The sequence below is a fragment of the Meleagris gallopavo genome, chromosome 20, assembly GCF_000146605.3.
Source record: "Meleagris gallopavo isolate NT-WF06-2002-E0010 breed Aviagen turkey brand Nicholas breeding stock chromosome 20, Turkey_5.1, whole genome shotgun sequence".
NCBI lineage: Eukaryota > Metazoa > Chordata > Aves > Galliformes > Phasianidae > Meleagris > Meleagris gallopavo.
Window position 1 is genome coordinate 5,414,996 of NC_015030.2, and position 18,055 is coordinate 5,433,050.

An 18,055-nucleotide genomic window follows, 5' to 3' on the forward strand; every position below is an offset into this window, starting at 1 on the left:
CTGCAGCCCCTCGACGGCTTCTGCCGGGCGGAGCAGACCTGCGTGTGCGCCCGCTGCCGCGCCCACGAGCACCGCGGCCACGACGTGGTGTCCCTCGAGAAGGAGCGGGAGCACAAGGAGGTGCGTGGGGGGCAAACGGTGGGCGGCAGAGAGGGTCGAGGGGTGTAATCGTGGTTCTGCATGGGAACCCTGACCGTGTCCCTGAGGAGCTCAGCCCGTCACAGGGGTGGCACGGTACCCCGTGCATGCGGTGGGGAAGGGGAATAGGGAGGATGGACCGACCTTGCAGTCCCTATGGGTTTGGAGCTGGGAGTGAGGACGCCTGGGACCCCCCCACGCCCAGGTGCTGCACCATGGTGGCTGCATAGCGGGGAATAAAGCAGAGTGCTGTTATTGGGGCGAGGGCTGCACGCATCTCCCCATGTGGGGTCTCGTCCTGGCACACGGATAGACGGGATGCCCTGGATGGGGTGGATGCTGCACCCCATCCTCACATGGGACCTCATCCCAGCAGGTGGGCTGCTTGCATGGGGTGTTGCAGCAGTGGGACTCCCCACCCCGTCGCTGGGGCACTACACTCAGTCCTGCCCTCTCCATGGGTTTAGAGGTGCAGCCATCAAGGGTCCCCCACCCCCCAGCCACCCCCACAGGGTGCCTGCCTTTCCCGTCTGGTTCCCACAGCTCCATCAAGGCGGTTTTTCTCCTCGCCCTGGCTCGCTGCCCGCCCGCCTCTCCCGCTCCATGAGCCCTTTGTGTTGCTCCTTTTGGCAGCAGGGATTTTTTCCGTCACTCCCATTCCCAGATGTGGCTGAGTCACCTCCCAAGTTCGCACCCACGAACCTCCTCGTGGTTCTGAGTGCGGGGAGATGGAGCTGCCAGGTTGGCAGCATGGGGGCATCCCTGTCTCAGTGTGGGGCCATCGGGGATCTCGGTGGTGACTCCCTTCCCAGAGGGTCATGCAGACACCCAGCATGCATGGCTGGCTGCTCCTCCTTTATGGGCACTTGGGGCCATGGGGAAATCCTTCTATTAGTCATAGGACCCTTGAAATAAAAAGCTGTTTCTCCTCAACAGGCATTGATCAGTGTCACTGCTGTCTGCAGGGTGGGAAGGAGGGACTGGGAAAGCTCCTCTCCCACCTCCCCAGCCTGAGTACTGGAGGATATCAACCCAGTAACACACGTGATGCTCCCCTGGCTCCCAAAAGGCTCCCAAGGGGCCTGTCCCCATGGTGGGCAGCAGGCTGGGGCTAACAATAGCCATCAGGAAGCGCTGTGCTGGGACAGTGCTTCCTTTGCAGCCCAGCAGCACCTCGTGCTCCTGAGCTGTTTCACTGTGCTCTTGCAAGAAATGTCCCAGGAATGCAGTGCTGAGTTCCTGCACTGGTCTCACTTAGCTTTTTCCAGCCTTGAGCACCTTGCTGAGCATGCAGAAGAAGGAATGTTTGCAGGTTGTGTGAGCGCAGAGGGTTGCACAAGGAGGAAATAGGGAAAGTAACTTGTGATTCCTACATATCCAATAACAAAACCATGGTTGGGGGGAGGAGGGGACTGCAGCTGGGCTGGGTTTATCATTGTGCTCTGCTTCAATGGATGTGGAGCTCAGTGCTCGTCCTTTGTGCCTGCAGGCCCAGCAAGCCAAATTCCTCAGCAGTGTGGACAATGAGCTGGAGGAGCTGGCCGTCACCATCGCACAGACCAGGAAGATGGTGGAGCTCATTAAGGTGCCTGGGACAGCCCTGCTCCATTAATGGGGCACTGCTGGGAGCTGGGAGGGCCCTGGGTGCCCCCTCCCTTGCTTGCAGTGGTGCTGACCCATCTCTCCTCGCACTCAGGGTGTTGCCAGCAAGGAGAAGGAGCGGGTGGAGAAACTCTTTGCAGAAGCCTCCGAGCTGCTGGCCACCTTCCAGAAGGAGGTGGCCGCCTTCATTGAGGACAGCGAGCGCTCCATGCTGGGGGAGGCCGAGGCTGACCTCCGCTGGAAGGAGGAGAGGCGAGCCAAGTTGGCCCAGGGCAAGCAGAACCTGGAGAACGTCCCCAGCACCGACACCATCTACTTCCTTCAGGTGCGTGGTGGGCACAGAGGCAAGGAGGAGGAGCGGGTGATGTCTGTTGGGTTTGGTCCCCTGTCACACAGAACTGGGGGGCTGTGAGGCTGTGGGATTTCCCTCCTGTTTGCAGCATCCTCTTGTCTCCCATTGCTGGGCTGGGCTGCCAGAGCTTTGTCCTCCATCACTCACACCTCCACTGCAGCTAGGACTGCAGCCCACGCTCAGTGCCTAGGCTTGAGGATGGGGTGCCCCACTGCCCCATGCAGTATTCCTTGATGTTTTAAGGAGGAGATGCTGCTCTTCAGATGGGCATGGCCTGAGCCTGGGTTTGAAAGAGAGCGAGGAGAAGGAGCCAGGGACACGTGGCTGCCCTCCTCCCTTCTGCAAGGTTGCTTCGGGGCCAAGTCCTGCGAGCTGCCAGTTCCCAAATCCTCCAGGGCCGGGTGGGGTTGCGGAACAAGAGGCAGCTTCGGCTTGTTTGAAACCTCCTGAAACTCTGTCTTTTTGGCTCAGGAGTTTCAAGCCTTAAAAATAGCCATGGAAGACAACCTCTCTCCGGCTCCGAGCTTCCAGAACGAGCTCAACTTCACCAAGTGCTCCCAAGCCGTCTGCGCTGTCAAGGATGCACTGTCAGCTGCCTGCAAAAGCCAGTGGGACTGTTTGCAGGGGAAAGAAGTTGATGGGATGAGCTTCCCGAAGACGGAGGAAGGTCTGTGCCCACCTGGCCTCATGCCCATGTGGGGAACCCAAGGGTGCATCCTCCTGACGGGGCTGGGAGATGCCTGTGAGCTTTGGGGCTCCTGGAGGCGCTGGCCCCTCTCCCGGGCACAGTTGCACAATCCCTGTCTGGGCTAACGCCTCCTCCTTGAGGTTTTATGAATTTTTCCACGGAGACCAAAGGCTTGAGAGGCAACAAACAGCCTGAGAGCTATGCACGGTCCTGTGGGAGGGGGCAAGTGGCCAAAGCGCTGTGAAAGGGGACTGTTCCTTCCCAGGACAGACAGCCCCCTTCACTGGGCAGGCTGTGGGCTCCCTGAGCTGCAGGGTTAGAAACCACAGCAGCTGGAGGTGTGGGATGTTCCCTCTTGTGCTCTCTTTTAAGCTGAGCTCCCTCCTGTCCATCATTTTCCTGGATGCCAATGGGGCCGCAGTGGTGATGCTTCAGGAGCACCCCAGTTGATGGCAGCAGTTTTGCTGTGACGAACCTTTCTGTCTCTGTTTTTTTCCCCAGCGATGATCAAGTCTCAATTTCCAGACAAGTCGAACAATCCCGCCTGCCTGGAGAGCCGTGATTACTTCCTGAAATGTAAGCGATGGGGTTTTGCTTTGACAGTTGTTGCTATGGTCCATCCTCCATCCCACAGGCCCTGGCCCCACTGCTGCGTGCCAGAGGAAATATTGCTCAGCTAACGAGGAAGTCTCCTCGCTTTCCTGACAACAGCCATAATCTATTTAGGTGATTTTTTTTTTTTTCCCCAGCCTGTGGTTCTGCCAGAGCAGCTGCCATGGGGCTGTGAGCACACCATATAATTTCTGCTGCCTTCCAGCAAATTGGATCCTGTGTTAAATTAGATCAGGGTTGGTGCATCTGCTTTGGGTCAGACACTGGTCAGCATCAATTGCGTGATGCAGAGGGGGAATCTGGGGCCTGCGCAGGGAACACTGTGGTGGTAGGGAAGGGGAGAAGAAGAGGAAGGTCTAAAATGAGGCAAGAGGTGGGAGAGAGGCTCCCTGGGGCTAGCAAAGAAGGGAGGCAAAGCTCTCCTGTGTTCTTGGGCTCTCTGGTTGCCCACAGCCTGCTTTCATACAGAATATTCCTGCTGCTGCTCTGTCAGGTGGGTTCTGTGATGTCTGATAGCACGGCTGAGCAGCCCGCCTGCTCTCTCCTCTGTCCAGTGACATCTTTTTATCTGTGTATGGGAACACCACAGCTTTGAGTACCTTTATCGTCAACAGCTGAAATCAGCCATGGGATTTTTACACCATCTAATAGCAAAAGGACAATGAGGAGTGGCTTCAATCTAAAAGGGAAAAGATTTGGGTTCGATGTTAGCAAGAAATTCTTTACTCAGAGGGCAGTGAGGCCATGGCACTGTGCAGAGCTGTGGTGCCCCATCCCTTGAGGGTGCTGCCATCCCTGAGGCAGTGGATGGGCCCTGGGCAGCCCGAGCTGGGGGGCACCCAGCCCACAGCAAGAGGTGGAACTGGATGAACCAGATGACTTCTAGGGTCCCCTCCAACCTGAGCCATTCTGTGATTCTGCAATTCCGTGATTTAAAAGGAGGAGGACAGGGTGATGGCTTAAGGATGCTGCAGGAACAGAGCCGATGGCAGTCAAAAAAGAGCACGGGAATTGCTGAGTGCTGGAGCAGGGAGGTCTGGGGGAATTTCCTCTCTCCTCATCCTCCCGTCTTCTCTCTGCCCCATGCAGTTGCCTTCATCATCGACTTGGACAGCGATACGGCCGACAAGTTCATCCAGCTCTTTGGCACCAAGGGAGCCAAGCGGGTGCTCTGCCCCATCCCCTACCCAGAGAGCCCGACCCGTTTCATCAACTGCGAGCAAGTGCTGGGGGTGAACCTCATGAACCGGGGCAACTACTACTGGGAGGTGGAGCTCATCGATGGCTGGGTCAGCATCGGCGTCATCGCTGAGGTCTTCAACCCACAGGACTCCTATGACCACAGCCGCCTGGGCCGCAACACGTGGTCCTGCTGCCTGCAGTGGAACGGGCAGAACTACGCCGCTTGGTTTGGTGGCTTAGAGTCTGTCATCCAGCAGCCATTTTTCCACACCATCGGAGTCTTCTTGGAGTATTCGGAGAAGGCTTTGACCTTCTATGGAGTCAAGGACTCCAAGATGACGTGCCTGAAGCAGCTCAAGGCCGGCTCCTTTGGGAAGGCCCAGTTGGACTCTTTCCAGCACAAAATCAACCAGCAGTTTGCAGCTCTATTCTCCTTCAAGCTGAAACCCGCCTTCTTCCTGGAGAGCGTCGATGCCCACCTGCAGATCGGGCCGCTGAAGAAGGATTGTGTTTCGGTGCTGAAGCGCAGGTAACTGCCCAAGGAGAAGGCCCAGAGGAGCCCTCCATGCAGCACACATCATGGCTTCTTTCCGTTCATCGGGGCAGCCACACTTGGCGAAGCACCTTCCAGAACTGCAGCATGGAATCATCTGGGTTGAAAGAGGTCTTCAAGACCACCAAGCATCATCCTGACTGACTGTCAGCTGGAGTCCCACTGCCAACCCACGTCCCAACACTGACCCACATCCAAAGCGTCTCGATGCCCACCAGTGCCACAAAGAAGAAGTGAGGATCTCTGCATCCCTCGTGTTTGGCACGCTGTGGAAAAGCCGTGGTTCTTCCTACGTGTGCTGGAGCTCTGGGCTGTTCTGCATCCAAACGTCTCTGCTGGGAGAAGGAAGGGACTTGCTGGGAAATGCCAGCATTGCTCGGATCACAGAGCAGTTCTGGATGTGCTCATAGTAGACACATTCTATGGGAATTGCTGACGGAAGCCTTTTTGTCAAATTTCACTTCATGTTTTTGATGACCCTGCTATTTTAGGGGATTTTGATGCCGATAATCTCCCAGTTCTTCAAGCACCCGGAGCACATCTGAGCTGTAAATGCAACCCATAGCTTAGAGAGCCTTTCAAACAACCAAGAGCTGCTATGAGTACAGCCCGGGGTAAACAGTGTTTCTTAGGCACATTGATAAAAGCCAATAATTAAATCCCTTAAGACACCAGGAACAAGTAACGATTAACAACAACTGCTCTCAAGCCAGCGTCCCATCTGGGAGAGGTGGAGGCTTCAGGCACAGTGCCCATTCATGTGTCCTACAGGAGCTTTTCCAGCACTGCCCCATCATCACTGCCTCTGATGTTGCAGAGGTAGCACAGTGCAGCTCCTGTCTCAGCCCTCCCTGCCTTCCTCTGAGTTTATTTTTCCTGGGGTTAGTTTGCTACCTACCTCCCGAAGCTCACTTTACAGAATTGTAATGCTGGGTAATAAAAATATATGGGGCCGGATTCTTTGCTGGCGTGAATGAGTCAGTGATGACGCACCAACGGTCAACAGGGGTGGAAAAATGGCCCGTTATGCTAAATATACAAAATATATATATATGTATTCCCCAAAGGATAAGCTGGAAATCATAGTGATATATTCAAAGGGAGCCAAGGGAAAAAAAAAAAACGAATGTGAAAAACAGGCAGGCATAAAGCCAGGAGGTTTAGAGTTATAGCCACGTTTACATAAACACCGTGGCTCCAATGGCTCCTGTTGCTGGTGAGTGGGTGTCCTTTGCACACAGAGGTGCCAGTCCCCAGCAAACAGCCACTGCTTTCAGCCCTCAAATGGGGCTGAAGGATCTGAATGCAGCAATCCAGCCACAGGGCAGGGCAGGAATGTTAGCATGGCACTGGGGTGTGCCTGAAACCGCTCCTACTCCTCCTCTGCTCCTTCTGAAGCACTGGGAAAGGAGAGTAGGACTTCCAGTGCTACATCTCTGGATGGAAACACCGTGGCCTTCAGGAATGCTGCCCAGATGGCAATTCACTCCCTGTGTCCTGAGCTCCTACCTCGGAAATGCTTTGATTCACTCGGCCAGCCTCCTGCGAAATGCCCTGCACGAGGCGGTAGCGGTGACACGCTGCGAGCATCGGGGCTGCTTGCTTAGCAGAGGGGTCAGCAGTGCCTTGCTGGATGAGAAGTCTGGAGACGTGCAGCAGCAATGTGCTGGGAGGAAGAGGAAGGTAACCCTGATCTGCACTGCACGTCTGTGAGAAGAGATCTGGCACGCGGGCTGTGTCTGAGCCCCAGATGTCATTTATTCAAGCGAAAGCCCTACCTTTTGCTGCAAGGAGTTTTGCCAGAGTAAATAGAGTGGATCTGGTCCTTTGCCCCGTTTTGTTTGGCTGTGGGTGGATGGGTTCTCCCGGGGGGAACAGTGTGCTCCAGCCATGATCCCTCCCTTCTCTGCGTTGCCCAAACCAAAGCTGTGAGATTCCTCTCCTTGCAGCTTTCAGCTGGTTCCTTGGAATCCAGTGCTATTCCTTTTCCATCCCTGCAGCCCCAGAGGAGCAGCACTGGGAGCCTGGGCTCTGCTTCTGCTGCTTCCCACAGCGAGGGCATCGCTCCATTGCTCCTGCCCCGTAGCTGGGTGTTGGTGTGCAGCTCACAGAGGGGTTTGGAGGGCTCCTATAGATGTGTTACAAACCCTCTCCTTCCTGCTGCTTCACATCCAGGCTGGAAGTGCTAGAAATCCTGGTGGTTTAGGGCATAAAGCAAACTCTGATGATGTAAGACGGGGGTTCCCACCCCCAGGTGTTGGATCAGCGTTTGCTTTGTGTTACCAATAATTTGGAGTGTAAACTGGAATGATTAGGAAACGTACATTATGCCAGCCCTGGATCTCTGATTTTTTTTGCTGTGAGCACCGTGCGTGGTGAGTTTAGATAGGCAACACTTTGCAATTTAAATGGCCTCTCTGTGCTCTTTCGAGTTTTTTTTTTGCTGTCACAGAGTGTTCCTCTTTTTAATTAGATCTTTTAAAAATACAGTTACTGTAGAATCTCTTACAGTGTGTGAAGAAGTGTTCAAGGCCAGGTTGGATGGGGCCTTGGGCAGCCTGGTCTGGTATTAACTGGGGAGGTTGGTGGCCCTACCTGTGGCAGGGGGGTTGGAGATTTATGATCCTTGAGGTCCCTTCCAGCCTGGGCCATTCCGTGATTCTGTGATAGAGAATCTGATTTGCCATTAAATGTTACACAAACATAGCTGTGGGTTGTCATTTCTTTAAATACCAAACCACTGCAGTTGTCCCATTATCCTTTGCTTGTTTTTTTTTCTGTGTCCTGTGCATCCGGCAAAAAATAACAGAGGTTTTATTTTCCAAGCGTGCCTGCAGGGTTTGTGCCAAGCACACATTTTTTCTATTTTTTCTATTGCTCGACTACAAAAGAAGCGGAAGAATCCTGGAATCCAACAGCAATATTGACAGTGCTGGGCAGTTCCAAACAATGAATTGTCTCAGCTCTCTCTGTCTCTCTTCTTCTTCTGTCCTTGACTTGGAAAGAGCAAAGTTGAACAGATGAGACGTTTTTTCCTTTGCGTTTTAATCTGTATACATTTCCAAAAAACAAGGAGTGCTGGAGCTTCCCATGCACGCCAGCACTTCTTAACATGAAGACGGAGTTTCTTAACATCAGATGTCAGCTGGAGCTATGAGAAGAGCATTATCAGGCACTGTTAGCTCATGAGAAGTGGCTGGGAGCATTAGGGGAAGCTGTGTGGATGTGTGCTACTGACTTTAATAGGAGAGGAATCGGGGCTTTTTGTTACGAGCATTTCTTAAAAGGGAAACTTACAACTTATTAAAAAAGCGGATATGAAACACAAACTTGTGCTTTTCTTGCCAAGAACTGCACACATTATGTCACTGAGTTTATTTAAATCTGGTTTCCATTATGGAGCTTTTCTGTTTCCCCATTGCCCCTGGGGATTTGCAGGCACTAAGGTGGGGCTGGGCTGCAAACCCTGCAGGGAAAGCTCAAATCTGTATAAAAAGATGTAATTTAGGCTAATATCAGCTCTTAATACATATTCATGCATTATGCTGCTCACTGATACAAGGAGTCCTTCAAAACACTTAATTTTGCGGTAGTTTGAATGAAATTATGCAAGTATTATTATTGTTTTAGGAGTCAACTCCAGTTGGAGGCAGTGGGTTATACCCAAACTGTAGCTCTGCCAACACCACAGATATTTTCCTGTTCCAAGATTTCCTCTCGCCCACACAAGGAGACAGATTTCTGTCTTGTCTATGGGGTGACTTTTTAGTCCCTCCAGTTTAACCCTCAGAGGGGTAATTGTAGGAACCCACAGCACAGGGCACACCCAATATTGGGCTTAGGTGTCTGGGGCACTAAATGGGCATTGAGCATGAATTTAAAAAGCCTGGAAACCGAGGGAGAACCTTTGCTGTTAAAGGGATTGAGCCTCAGTTGATGTGTAGTACCACCAGATTCATGGGATTTTTATTCTGAGCGCTGAAAACGTGCAAACTGCAGCAAAATATAACGTCTTGGAAGGGGAAATAAAAGGAATTGGAATGCAGTCAGGGCACGGGGCAAACTCCTCGTGCTTTCTTTGTGAGCACAGTGGTGCCACCTAAAATAGGAAGCTGGGGGAAGCACTGCCAAGTCACGCAGGCTGCAAATAACTGAAATCATTTTATTATATATGGTCAGAGGGCTGCATAATTGGGTGATTGATGGGTCAGTAAATGGGTTCTCCCAAAAAGGAGACTGGAACTTTGGGTTACATGTAGAAAAGTTAGTACAATCTCTGCAGCTGGCTTTAGCTCAGTGAATTAATAGTGATATTAATTGCGGAGGAGGCGGCACTGTTCCTCAGGGATGGCAGACGAGGCTGAGTGAAGCAGTGAGACACGACTCTGGGCAGAGAACATCCCTCAAAGAACTCCCTCAGATGGCTGCTGAGCGAGAGGACTACAACTCCCAGCATGCCCCGGGACACCAGCCCCGGGACTGCAATTCCCAGCGTGCACCGCGCGCAGCGGCCCGCCCCGTCCGCCCCTCCTCCGCGCAGGCACAGAGCGGGTCCGGCGCTGTGAGGGGGCGGTGGCGGCCATGGCGCTGAACAGGAACCACTCGGAAGGCGGCGGCGTCATCGTTAACAACAGCGAGAGGTGAGGCGGCGAGGGGCCGTGCTCCTCTTCTCTCTCGTTCTCCAAGACCCTTTCCGTCGAAGAATGCCGAGAAGCGGCCTTCTCCTGGCTCCCCTCGGCTGGTCACGTGATCTGCGGGGCTCCTCGCCCCCCCCGCCATGTTGGGGGGTTAACCCTTGGTGTGCCGGCGCGCGCCGTCCCCATAGGCCCTGCTTGGCTCTCCCTCCTCGCTCCCAGGTGGGGCTCAGGTCCCAGCCAGGTGTCCCGCTGGGTTCTGTGCCAGGAACGGTTGGCCTTCAGCTCCGTTTGGGTCACAGGGTGGCAAGAGCTCAGCCCTGCTGTGTGTTCAGCAAATGGCAGCGGTGCTGGAAAAAGGCGCTGGGCCACGGCCGTGGGAACAGCAAGCAAACAGCGCTGCCTCTGCCTTCCTGGCAGTGGGCTGTGTTGGCTGTCTGTCTGGCAGTGTGCCTTGCTGCATGCCTTGCTCCTGACGTGGTGGTCACCTGCCTTGGGGACAAAAGGGCTTCTTTCCTCGAGGCTGGTGGAGATTGGGTGTAGGAGTTGTGTGTCCGGCTTCTGTTTGGGTTGGGAATCATTGTGAAATGGAATCAACTCCAGTTGGTGGCTTAAACTTGTGTTTAGTGAAACCAGCACTTGCATTTGCTCGGTGCGGTGCTGCTCCCAGCTGTCATCCCCTTGGATCAGAGGTTGCTGCTGTGTGAGCAGACAGGCAAGCTGCTGCAGCCCAGGCTGCTTGTGTTGCTTGATTCAGGGCGAGCAGAGCCTCTGTACCCTTCTGTAGCTTTGCTGCAGGGCCAAGTGCTTCCTGGCAGAAGAGAGAGGCAAATGAATAACTGGGGATGGTAATAGGCATGAATGTGCTGTGCCCCTCCACGGTTAGGGATTGGTGTACCTGACGTGGATGCTGTCGTGTTAAGACAATACCACTAATATATTGCATTGGTCTTAATCAGGATGGTTTCTAACTGAGGTTTTAGGAGTCAGTGCAGGGACTTGGGATATAGAAGTCAAGTGATGAGAGAAGGGATCCAGATCACATTTTAGTGACTGAGGTGCGTTCTTGTGACCTTTGGTAGCCTCATTGCATAACCCAGCCTGAGGGGTTCCTGCTACAGCAGCCCTTTTTCTGTCGTGTTGCTTGTGGTGAACCAATTTAGGGAAATGATCCAGCAGAAATTCAACATAATGTAAAAAACATATTCAGAACTTGTTGAGTTTAATTGACTGGATTCACTGCCAGGCTGTGCAAACAACAGTAGCTGTGTCAGCACACTGAAGAAAGAACTCTAGGCTGAGAACAAGCAGTCAGTACTACTGAAGTTGATGCAAGCAGCAAAATAAAAAATGCAAGAGTGCAAGGCAGAGTGATCTGCTGAATACTGGCCTGAGGTTAAGCCAGTTTTGGAGGGTGAGTAAACTCTGTATGTTTCACTTTTGCCCTAAGCTGTAACATTGAGCATTTTCCCGTCTCATTTGCAGCGTTCTGATGACCTATGATCATGTAGAAATGACCTTCAGTGATATCGAACCGATGCCGGAGGCTTTCAAAGGGACCAAGAAAGGGAGTGTTTTCTTGACTCCCTACCGGGTAAGTAGTAGAAGGCATTGGAAGGAGATGAGAGCTCTTCGTGGTTCTATGCTTCTACACATCCACTCTCCAGTGCATGAAAGTCTGGATAATGTACTGCTCCTTGAAGTATGGCCTCTCCTGTCCTTGTGGTGAGCTCTATGGCTTCATTACATAGTCTATCTATTTGTCAAAAGATAATAAATCTCATTAGTTCTTACCTAGGCAGCTGTTTAGTCCACCAGGCATCTTCAAGATTGAACATAAGTGGTGGTCTGGAAATGCTGAATGGAACAGTTCAGGTACTGAATCACAGCTGTGTGGAGCTGCGAGTTCTCTAGGAACTGGGGGACTATTAGCAAATGTAATCTTCCTGGAAGGCTTTATTGCCTCGAGGCATCACTTTACCCTTGTGACAGTTCTGAGAAGCCTGGGGCTTGCAGAAGTTTCAAGGATCTTCAAGTGTGAGAGGCAGTTTCAGTTCACCGGAAGTCTCTGCAGATAATAAACTGGGGCAGTGTTTCCTGTTTATTTTAAACATCCTTTGTAATGTTTTCTTTTCAGGTTATCTTTGTATCGAAGGGGAGGGATGCTCTGCAGTCTTTTGGGATGGCCTTTTATTTGTTGAAAGACTGTGAGATTAAGCAGCCTGTCTTTGGAGCAAATTATATCAAGGGTACAGTGAAAGCAGAGGCAGGAGGTATGTATGGCACTGATACAAAGCTGAACTAAGATGCAGAACTTGCATAGTTCATAGTAAAGTAATAATTCTGTGTGATGTAAAGTGGATAGTGAATGCATGGGTTCTTGCAGTACTGCTAAAATGTGTTTTTCTCTTTGAATCCAGCAGCTAAAAATATTCCCCCTGTCTGCTCTGTACAGTTACAGTGAACAGATTAGCTGTGTAACTGATCTCATTCCTGCCCTCTGTATGAAATTCTGAGTTCAGTCAGCCAAGTGATCTCACTGAGTAAACATCAGTGCAGGGAGCAGGCTGTGGCAGCAGCACTGAGGGCATTGCTTGGCCTTGGTCATTGAGCTTTTCTCTTAATGATGCATCCAGATCCTTCTGTGCCAAACACTCGTGGTCTGTTTTGGTTCTGTGTGGATTTTGAGGTTCAAATCTCTGACATCTGTTTCTTGTGCAGTTTAGGAAAGGCATTGCTGTATTGTTTGGAAAATAATGGACTACCTTGAGCTTAGGGAATCTTTGAGGACAGCTTTATAATAAGTTTAATGAGAAGGTTGTGGTAAACTTTTTTTTTTTTCAAGTAAAAGATACTTTTTTCACTGTTCTATGCTTCTACTTTTTACAAAGGCACTTACTTCATCCAGAGCCTGATTTATTCCCTTAGTTGTGGCACTGCAATACAGTGCAATGTTCAGAGGACTTCAGCCTATTACCCTGAAATCAGCCTTGTAGCTTCTGTATGGGAGCGAAACAGGAGCATCCAGCGTGAGAGGAGAGCTGAGCAATAAGGACAAACACTGCAAACTGTGTGAAAGGCAAAATGCTTTAGCAAAATCTCTGCGAGTTCCCCCCAGAGGCTGGCTTGGTTAATGAGGATGTTGCTCCAATAGCCAGAGGAGTCTGGCTTAGCTCAAAAGGCTCTTTTATCTACATGTCCCCGTTCCAGTACTGACACAGCTACTGCTTTGATGCATTGTTGGCACTCTGGGCTATGCGTGTTTTTCTTTTTTAGCCTGCAATAAGAGATGTGGCTAATTTATTTTTTTTATTATTATCCTGACTTGACATATTTTCTATGAACTCGAATGGATTTATGTGGTGGTTGTTTTTTTCATTAAGCTCTTTGCTTCACTGGGCACTCAGACTCCCAAACTAATTTGCAGCAGACAGTTAGGTGTAGTTGCAAAAACCTTTTAGCAAATGGGATTAACAGAATCCCTGTCTTCTGCACTAATCATGTACAAGGCTAGAGTAAATCCAGCACTCCTGATAGCTTGGGCTATTGGCAGCCTGTGTGATAGCAGGCACAACTTTAGCAAGCTTTTGAATGCCTCCCTTATTGATGGTCCTATTATTCAGGTATCTCTTGATCAGAAAATGTTGTCCAATGTGAAATTTTCTGATGCTAAAGGTAATTCTGCTGCTTTCTCTGCAGGTTTTTCTTGGATATTTGGGATAAGCTCTTTAAAGAATTATAGACAGGGCCTCTGTAGCTGAAGCACAGAAGTTAAACAGCTCCAAAATGGCTTCTCTTTATTTGTAATTTCTGTCTTCTCTCCCTGCAGGCGGCTGGGAAGGATCTGCCACCTTCAAGATGACCTTTACAGCTGGGGGTGCTATCGAGTTTGGGCAGCGTATGCTGCAGGTGGCATCCCAAGGTAGGGGAGCTTAATGCTCTCTGCTGTTTGGCTTTGTGGTTTCAGGAGGCTTTGCCTTAATCTTACAGCAAGGGCAGTTTGAAGCTGGGACAGTTTGGATTCCAGTCTACATGAATTTCAGGCTGTATCTGGAACTGACTTGCCTTAAAACAACACCTTTTCCATGTCCAGCAAGCAGTGGGTTTGCTGGCATTGGAACTTGCTTTTTTGTTTGTTTTGTTTTCTTTGGTTTTCAGATAAGGACTCTTTAAGTTTGTTGTAGGTCTTGGCTTATGTTTGGTGTTTTGTTGAAGTGAACTTATCTTTCCTTCTCCAGCCTCCAGAGGTGAAGTCCCCAGTGGAGCTTATGGCTATTCCTACATGCCAAACGGATCCTATGCTTTTGCACCACCTGTGGCCAATGGGGGCTATCCGTACCCACCGCCTCCTGGTAAGTCTGGGAATTGCAGACAAGGATAATTCTAGCTAACAAGAGTTACAGCAGCTGAAAAGGGAAAGAAATAAAAATTTTACATTATCTTTGACGTTGGATCTGATGCCTTGTGCAGCTTTTGCTTCTGAGCTTAAGGATATTAACCTTTAGCTTCTTTTGGCTGCATGTTGTGACTCCACCCAGGGTGGTTTAAGTCCTTTATCACCTTATCTCCTTTCCTGACAGAGTTTTATCCTGCTCCCCCTATGGGAGGTGCAGACATGGGTTACATGCATCTGCCACCACCGCCGTACCCTGGGCCCATGGAGCCACCCTCTGGTGGTCCAGATCTGCCTTCCACTCCTGCAGGTAAGAAGTATCTTTGAGTGAATCAGCTCACAACTGCTTCGTAGTGCCTGCAGCAGAAGTTGGCAGACGTTCTCTTGTTCCTTTTGACAACAGCTGTGCAAAAAATTGGCGTCACGTTATTGTTTGTGAGATTGAGAATGTTGAGCATCAATGTTGTTGCTCAGAAAAGTCAGAATTTTGTTCCCTTGTTGAAGTTTCATATCTATAATGTCCTTGGGAATATGAAGTCAACTTAGAAGCTCCAATTAAGTTAAAATTGTTTGGGAAGGAGTGGTTAGGGAGCTCCTCTAACCTCCAGCTCAGTCTGAAGGCCAGCCTGGTGCTCTCAAGAGCAAACACCATCTGCAGATACAGTGTTTACATTGTAGCTGTTTTGTAGCTTGAGCATTGATAAGGTAGTGCTTTATTTACAGCAGCTAATGGCCAAGAGGACGTGAAATTGTGATTATAAAAATTCCATGTGTGCCACCAAATTTGTCTCTTCTGTTTTTTCTGTGACAGCTGAAGCAAAGGCTGCTGAAGCTGCTGCCAGTGCTTACTACAACCCAGTAAACCCACACAACGTCTACATGCCCACGGTATGTGCTGAAATCAAGTTTCCATAGGGATTTCTTACTTGGGAGAGAATCAGAATCATGTGCAAGTTACAAAGGCTGCCATGCTGCGTTAGCAGTTCTACTCAGTGACACAGCAAAGTGTGTCTGAATTGATCTGTTGCATGTTTTGTTTGGTTTTCCTTCGCCACAAATTGATGTGTTTTTACTGTCTTTACTTCAGGACCAGCCACCCCCCCCTCCGTACTTCCCACCAGAGGACAAGAAAAACCAATAAGCTACCAGAGAACTTCTCCACAACTCGTTGCTTTCTTACTTCCCACTTTGGCTGAATCCTGGGGCATGGTCCATAGCACTGAGGAGTAGAGCCTTACCTCAAGGCATGTAGCTTTCCTGGACTTTAGTGGTAGATATGAGCAGAGCAAGGGGAGAGATCTCAGCAGCCTGGCTTACCTCGAAGAGCTCTGAGGGTTTGCAGTCCTACCACAGTTTTCCCATCTCCCTGTGCACGCCAACACTAGATCTTGAGGTTCTCTTTCTGATAGTTTCCTTTATCTCTGTTTCTTCTGATACTTAAATTATACCTCTTTAGAGTAAGCAGCTGTTGCACAGTGATAATTAACAAGCTCATAACATGGAAACAAGGCGCCTGGGGAGTCTTGTCTTTACTTTGGGGTTTCTGTGGACACAGAGATGTCTCTAGATAGCCCTCTTAACCTGTAGTATCACACCCAACTTTTCCCTCTGTTACTAAAAAAGGGCTTCATGGGAACCTTTGGAATCTCAGAGAAAATAGGTGTCAATCAGATTATGCAGATACCTGATAAACTTTCTTGAAAAACCGAGTTGTTTCTAACTGTCATAACGAATCTGATAGCCCTCCAGATTTTTCTGCTGTGCACTATGATGATGCTGACAAGCTTCCTTTTTTGAACAAAGCTGCCCTTTGTGGGGCTGATCAGCAGCATCTGACTGGTTACAGATCACATGGGAACACTCATTCTCACTTATCTCTTTTTTCCATTCCGATGTATGGGCTTGAGGTCACAAAGCCCTGAATATTATCCTTATAGTCATTAATGCACTTTTTTTTTCCCTGTAACACAAGTTACACTTTGGCCAGTGAAGTATCTTACTGCTGTGATTTAACTGGTGAATTAGTAGCTCGTGGGAAGAAAATAGATGCTTCTGCCCTGGAAACACTTGAGAGAATGTATGAAAAGGTGAAGTAAGTTGTGCAGCTGGATGTTTAATGCTGTTAGTGTTCCTGGATCAGCTGTGAGTTTATTTGAATGTCAGCGCTTTGCACTGAAGGTTCAGGCATTTTCCTTCCACAACATTGATCTCATCTGCAAAGACTGTCATGCTCAGAACCTCTGCAGCACTGATCAGTGACCAGGCTGTGAAACTGCATTGTACAAAGCTTCGCATCAATCAGATTTTATTGACTTCTGACAGTGTTTGTGAGGGTGAAGATCCGTCCCAGCAAGTGTGGAGAAAGATCACGTGCTAGGGAACTGCTGAGACTTGCTGCATGCAGCCTGCTTGAAGAGAAAAAGGTCCACCTCTTGTTTTCTTTTTGTCTGAGTTTAGGTGATTAATCAAATCGCTGCTGTCTGTGCACTGACTTTTCTAGAATTGCTATTGCAGTGATGTAAAGAAATGGTTATTTTAAATTTGCATATTATATATATATATATTTATTTTGAAAATGTTTGATTAATATATTAATGTGAAATGACTTCCGAATGCAGATTTGTTTTGCCAAGACTGTGAAGTAAAGCGAAATCAGCTCGAAACTTAACGTTGTGTGTGTTTGTGTATGGGAAGGGGCATTTCTCTTGACTGATGCTTGCTTGGTGAAGTGAGAATAAGGTATTAAATCTTCACAAATGCCCATTTTTCAATTCCTGTTAGAAACTGGTGAGGAGCTGCTCAGCATTTTACCCAAATTTGTTTATTTCCAGACCAGTTGTCTTTGTAAGAGCTCCTTGTAATCTGTTGCTGGAGAAAGTAGTCAAGGGACACCTTCCAAGTTCTGCTCTCAGCGTTGTGTTTGTCCTCCCACATAACTGTATTAATGAATTTTTATGCTGGCCCATCAACTCGGGCTTGATTTCTTTAGCAAGAAGTGGGTGGAGAAGGGAAACGTGAAGACAGAAAACATTAGAGCCCAGTGAGAACATAACAATCCCTGTTCTGTGAATTAAGATACTTCAGTGCTGGTTTTCTTGTATCTCATCAACCCAGCATAAGAAGCTGCAGGGCTCCTGCTTTTAAAATGGCTCTTTCACATTTACACTCTTCTAGGATTAATGTCTGTAAGTAAGCACAGTTTGTGTGAAGCTCTGGAGTCTCTTGCCCAGCACCACGTACAGTACAGCTCTCGTACAAGCAGCACAAACATGTGAGTGTTGGCTTGGTTCTTTTTACTTTTAATATCATTCCACAACTAAGTGTGCTCCTGGGAAGAAACTTTTCTGTAATTACTTTCATGACAACTCAAGCTGAATCTCTCTTCTGCTGGTGTGGGCAAGCAGTGAAGTCAGCAGAGAAGCTGTAGTGTTTGCTGCCTTTAAAAAAAAGAAAGAAAAAATATTTTGAGTGAGTCAGGCTGGAAGAAATGAAATATTCCTGTTCTTAACGTGGATTTTAGTGGCTTTCGAGCTGAGAGCCTTTTACAATGGCCTCTTAGTGGATGTTGCTGTTCCTCCATTCTAGGCCTGTGAGAAGGGGAGAAGGAGCAGGTCAAAAACGATGAGATCTGTGGTATGGTATTACACCATTGCACAGAAAGGCAGGGCGTAGGCAGCAGTTAGTGTTGGATCCAGCAAACCTTTTGGCAAACAGATTTTCAACTCGTGTGCAATCCTGTCTTTGTGATGTGACTTCAGCTCTTGGTGCCTGCTTCCCTGCTCTGAGATGGGGCTGTTTCCCCCTTCTCTGGGGTGTGGTAAAATGGGGTATTTCCAAAGCTCTTTGAGATCTTGTGCAAAGAGCAGTTGCTGCAGGAGCTGCTTACAGGCGTCCTATGGCA

At 49.4% G+C, this 18,055-nt stretch overlaps 2 protein-coding genes across 3 annotated transcripts in view; both read left to right on the plus strand.

The window, feature by feature from the left end:
• TRIM47 (tripartite motif containing 47) overlaps positions 1 to 7,833 on the plus strand; it is an 8,436-nt gene extending 603 nt beyond the window's left edge. The window contains exons 2-7 of the mRNA XM_010721447.3: positions 7 to 120; positions 1,628 to 1,723; positions 1,835 to 2,065; positions 2,564 to 2,759; positions 3,282 to 3,356; positions 4,482 to 7,833. Of these exons, the coding sequence (XP_010719749.1) occupies positions 7 to 120; positions 1,628 to 1,723; positions 1,835 to 2,065; positions 2,564 to 2,759; positions 3,282 to 3,356; positions 4,482 to 5,107 (1,338 nt within the window). The 3' untranslated portion in view covers positions 5,108 to 7,833. The remainder of the gene's footprint in view (positions 1 to 6; positions 121 to 1,627; positions 1,724 to 1,834; positions 2,066 to 2,563; positions 2,760 to 3,281; positions 3,357 to 4,481) is intronic.
• Positions 7,834 to 9,647: 1,814 nt separating this feature from the next.
• Positions 9,648 to 16,822, plus strand: WBP2 (WW domain binding protein 2). Of its 2 annotated transcripts, none has more exons than XM_010721373.3 (8): positions 9,648 to 9,767; positions 11,247 to 11,355; positions 11,899 to 12,034; positions 13,591 to 13,683; positions 14,000 to 14,113; positions 14,342 to 14,464; positions 14,966 to 15,042; positions 15,242 to 16,822. In XM_010721373.3, the coding sequence occupies exons 1-8, from the start codon at positions 9,709 to 9,711 to the stop codon at positions 15,293 to 15,295; spliced, it is 765 nt and encodes a 254-aa protein (XP_010719675.1). In that variant the 5' UTR covers positions 9,648 to 9,708; the 3' UTR covers positions 15,296 to 16,822. The 2 variants fall into 2 exon arrangements, with proteins under 2 accessions (XP_010719675.1, XP_010719676.1); XM_010721374.3 differs by lacking the exon at positions 9,648 to 9,767 and adding an exon at positions 10,919 to 11,175.
• The last annotated feature ends 1,233 nt before the right edge of the window (positions 16,823 to 18,055 follow it).

What these genes read in the sequence shown, in the direction of transcription:
- WBP2 (XM_010721373.3), top strand. Translation starts at nt 9,709, where the DNA reads ATGGCGCTGAACAGGAACCACTCGGAAGGCGGCGGCGTCATCGTTAAC. An exon ending in AGTGAAAGCAGAGGCAGGAG is followed by an intron (nt 12,035 to 13,590) that starts GTATGTATGGCA and finishes CTCTCCCTGCAG; the next exon opens with GCGGCTGGGAAGGATCTGCC. An exon ending in TCCGTACCCACCGCCTCCTG is followed by an intron (nt 14,114 to 14,341) that starts GTAAGTCTGGGA and finishes CTTTCCTGACAG; the next exon opens with AGTTTTATCCTGCTCCCCCT.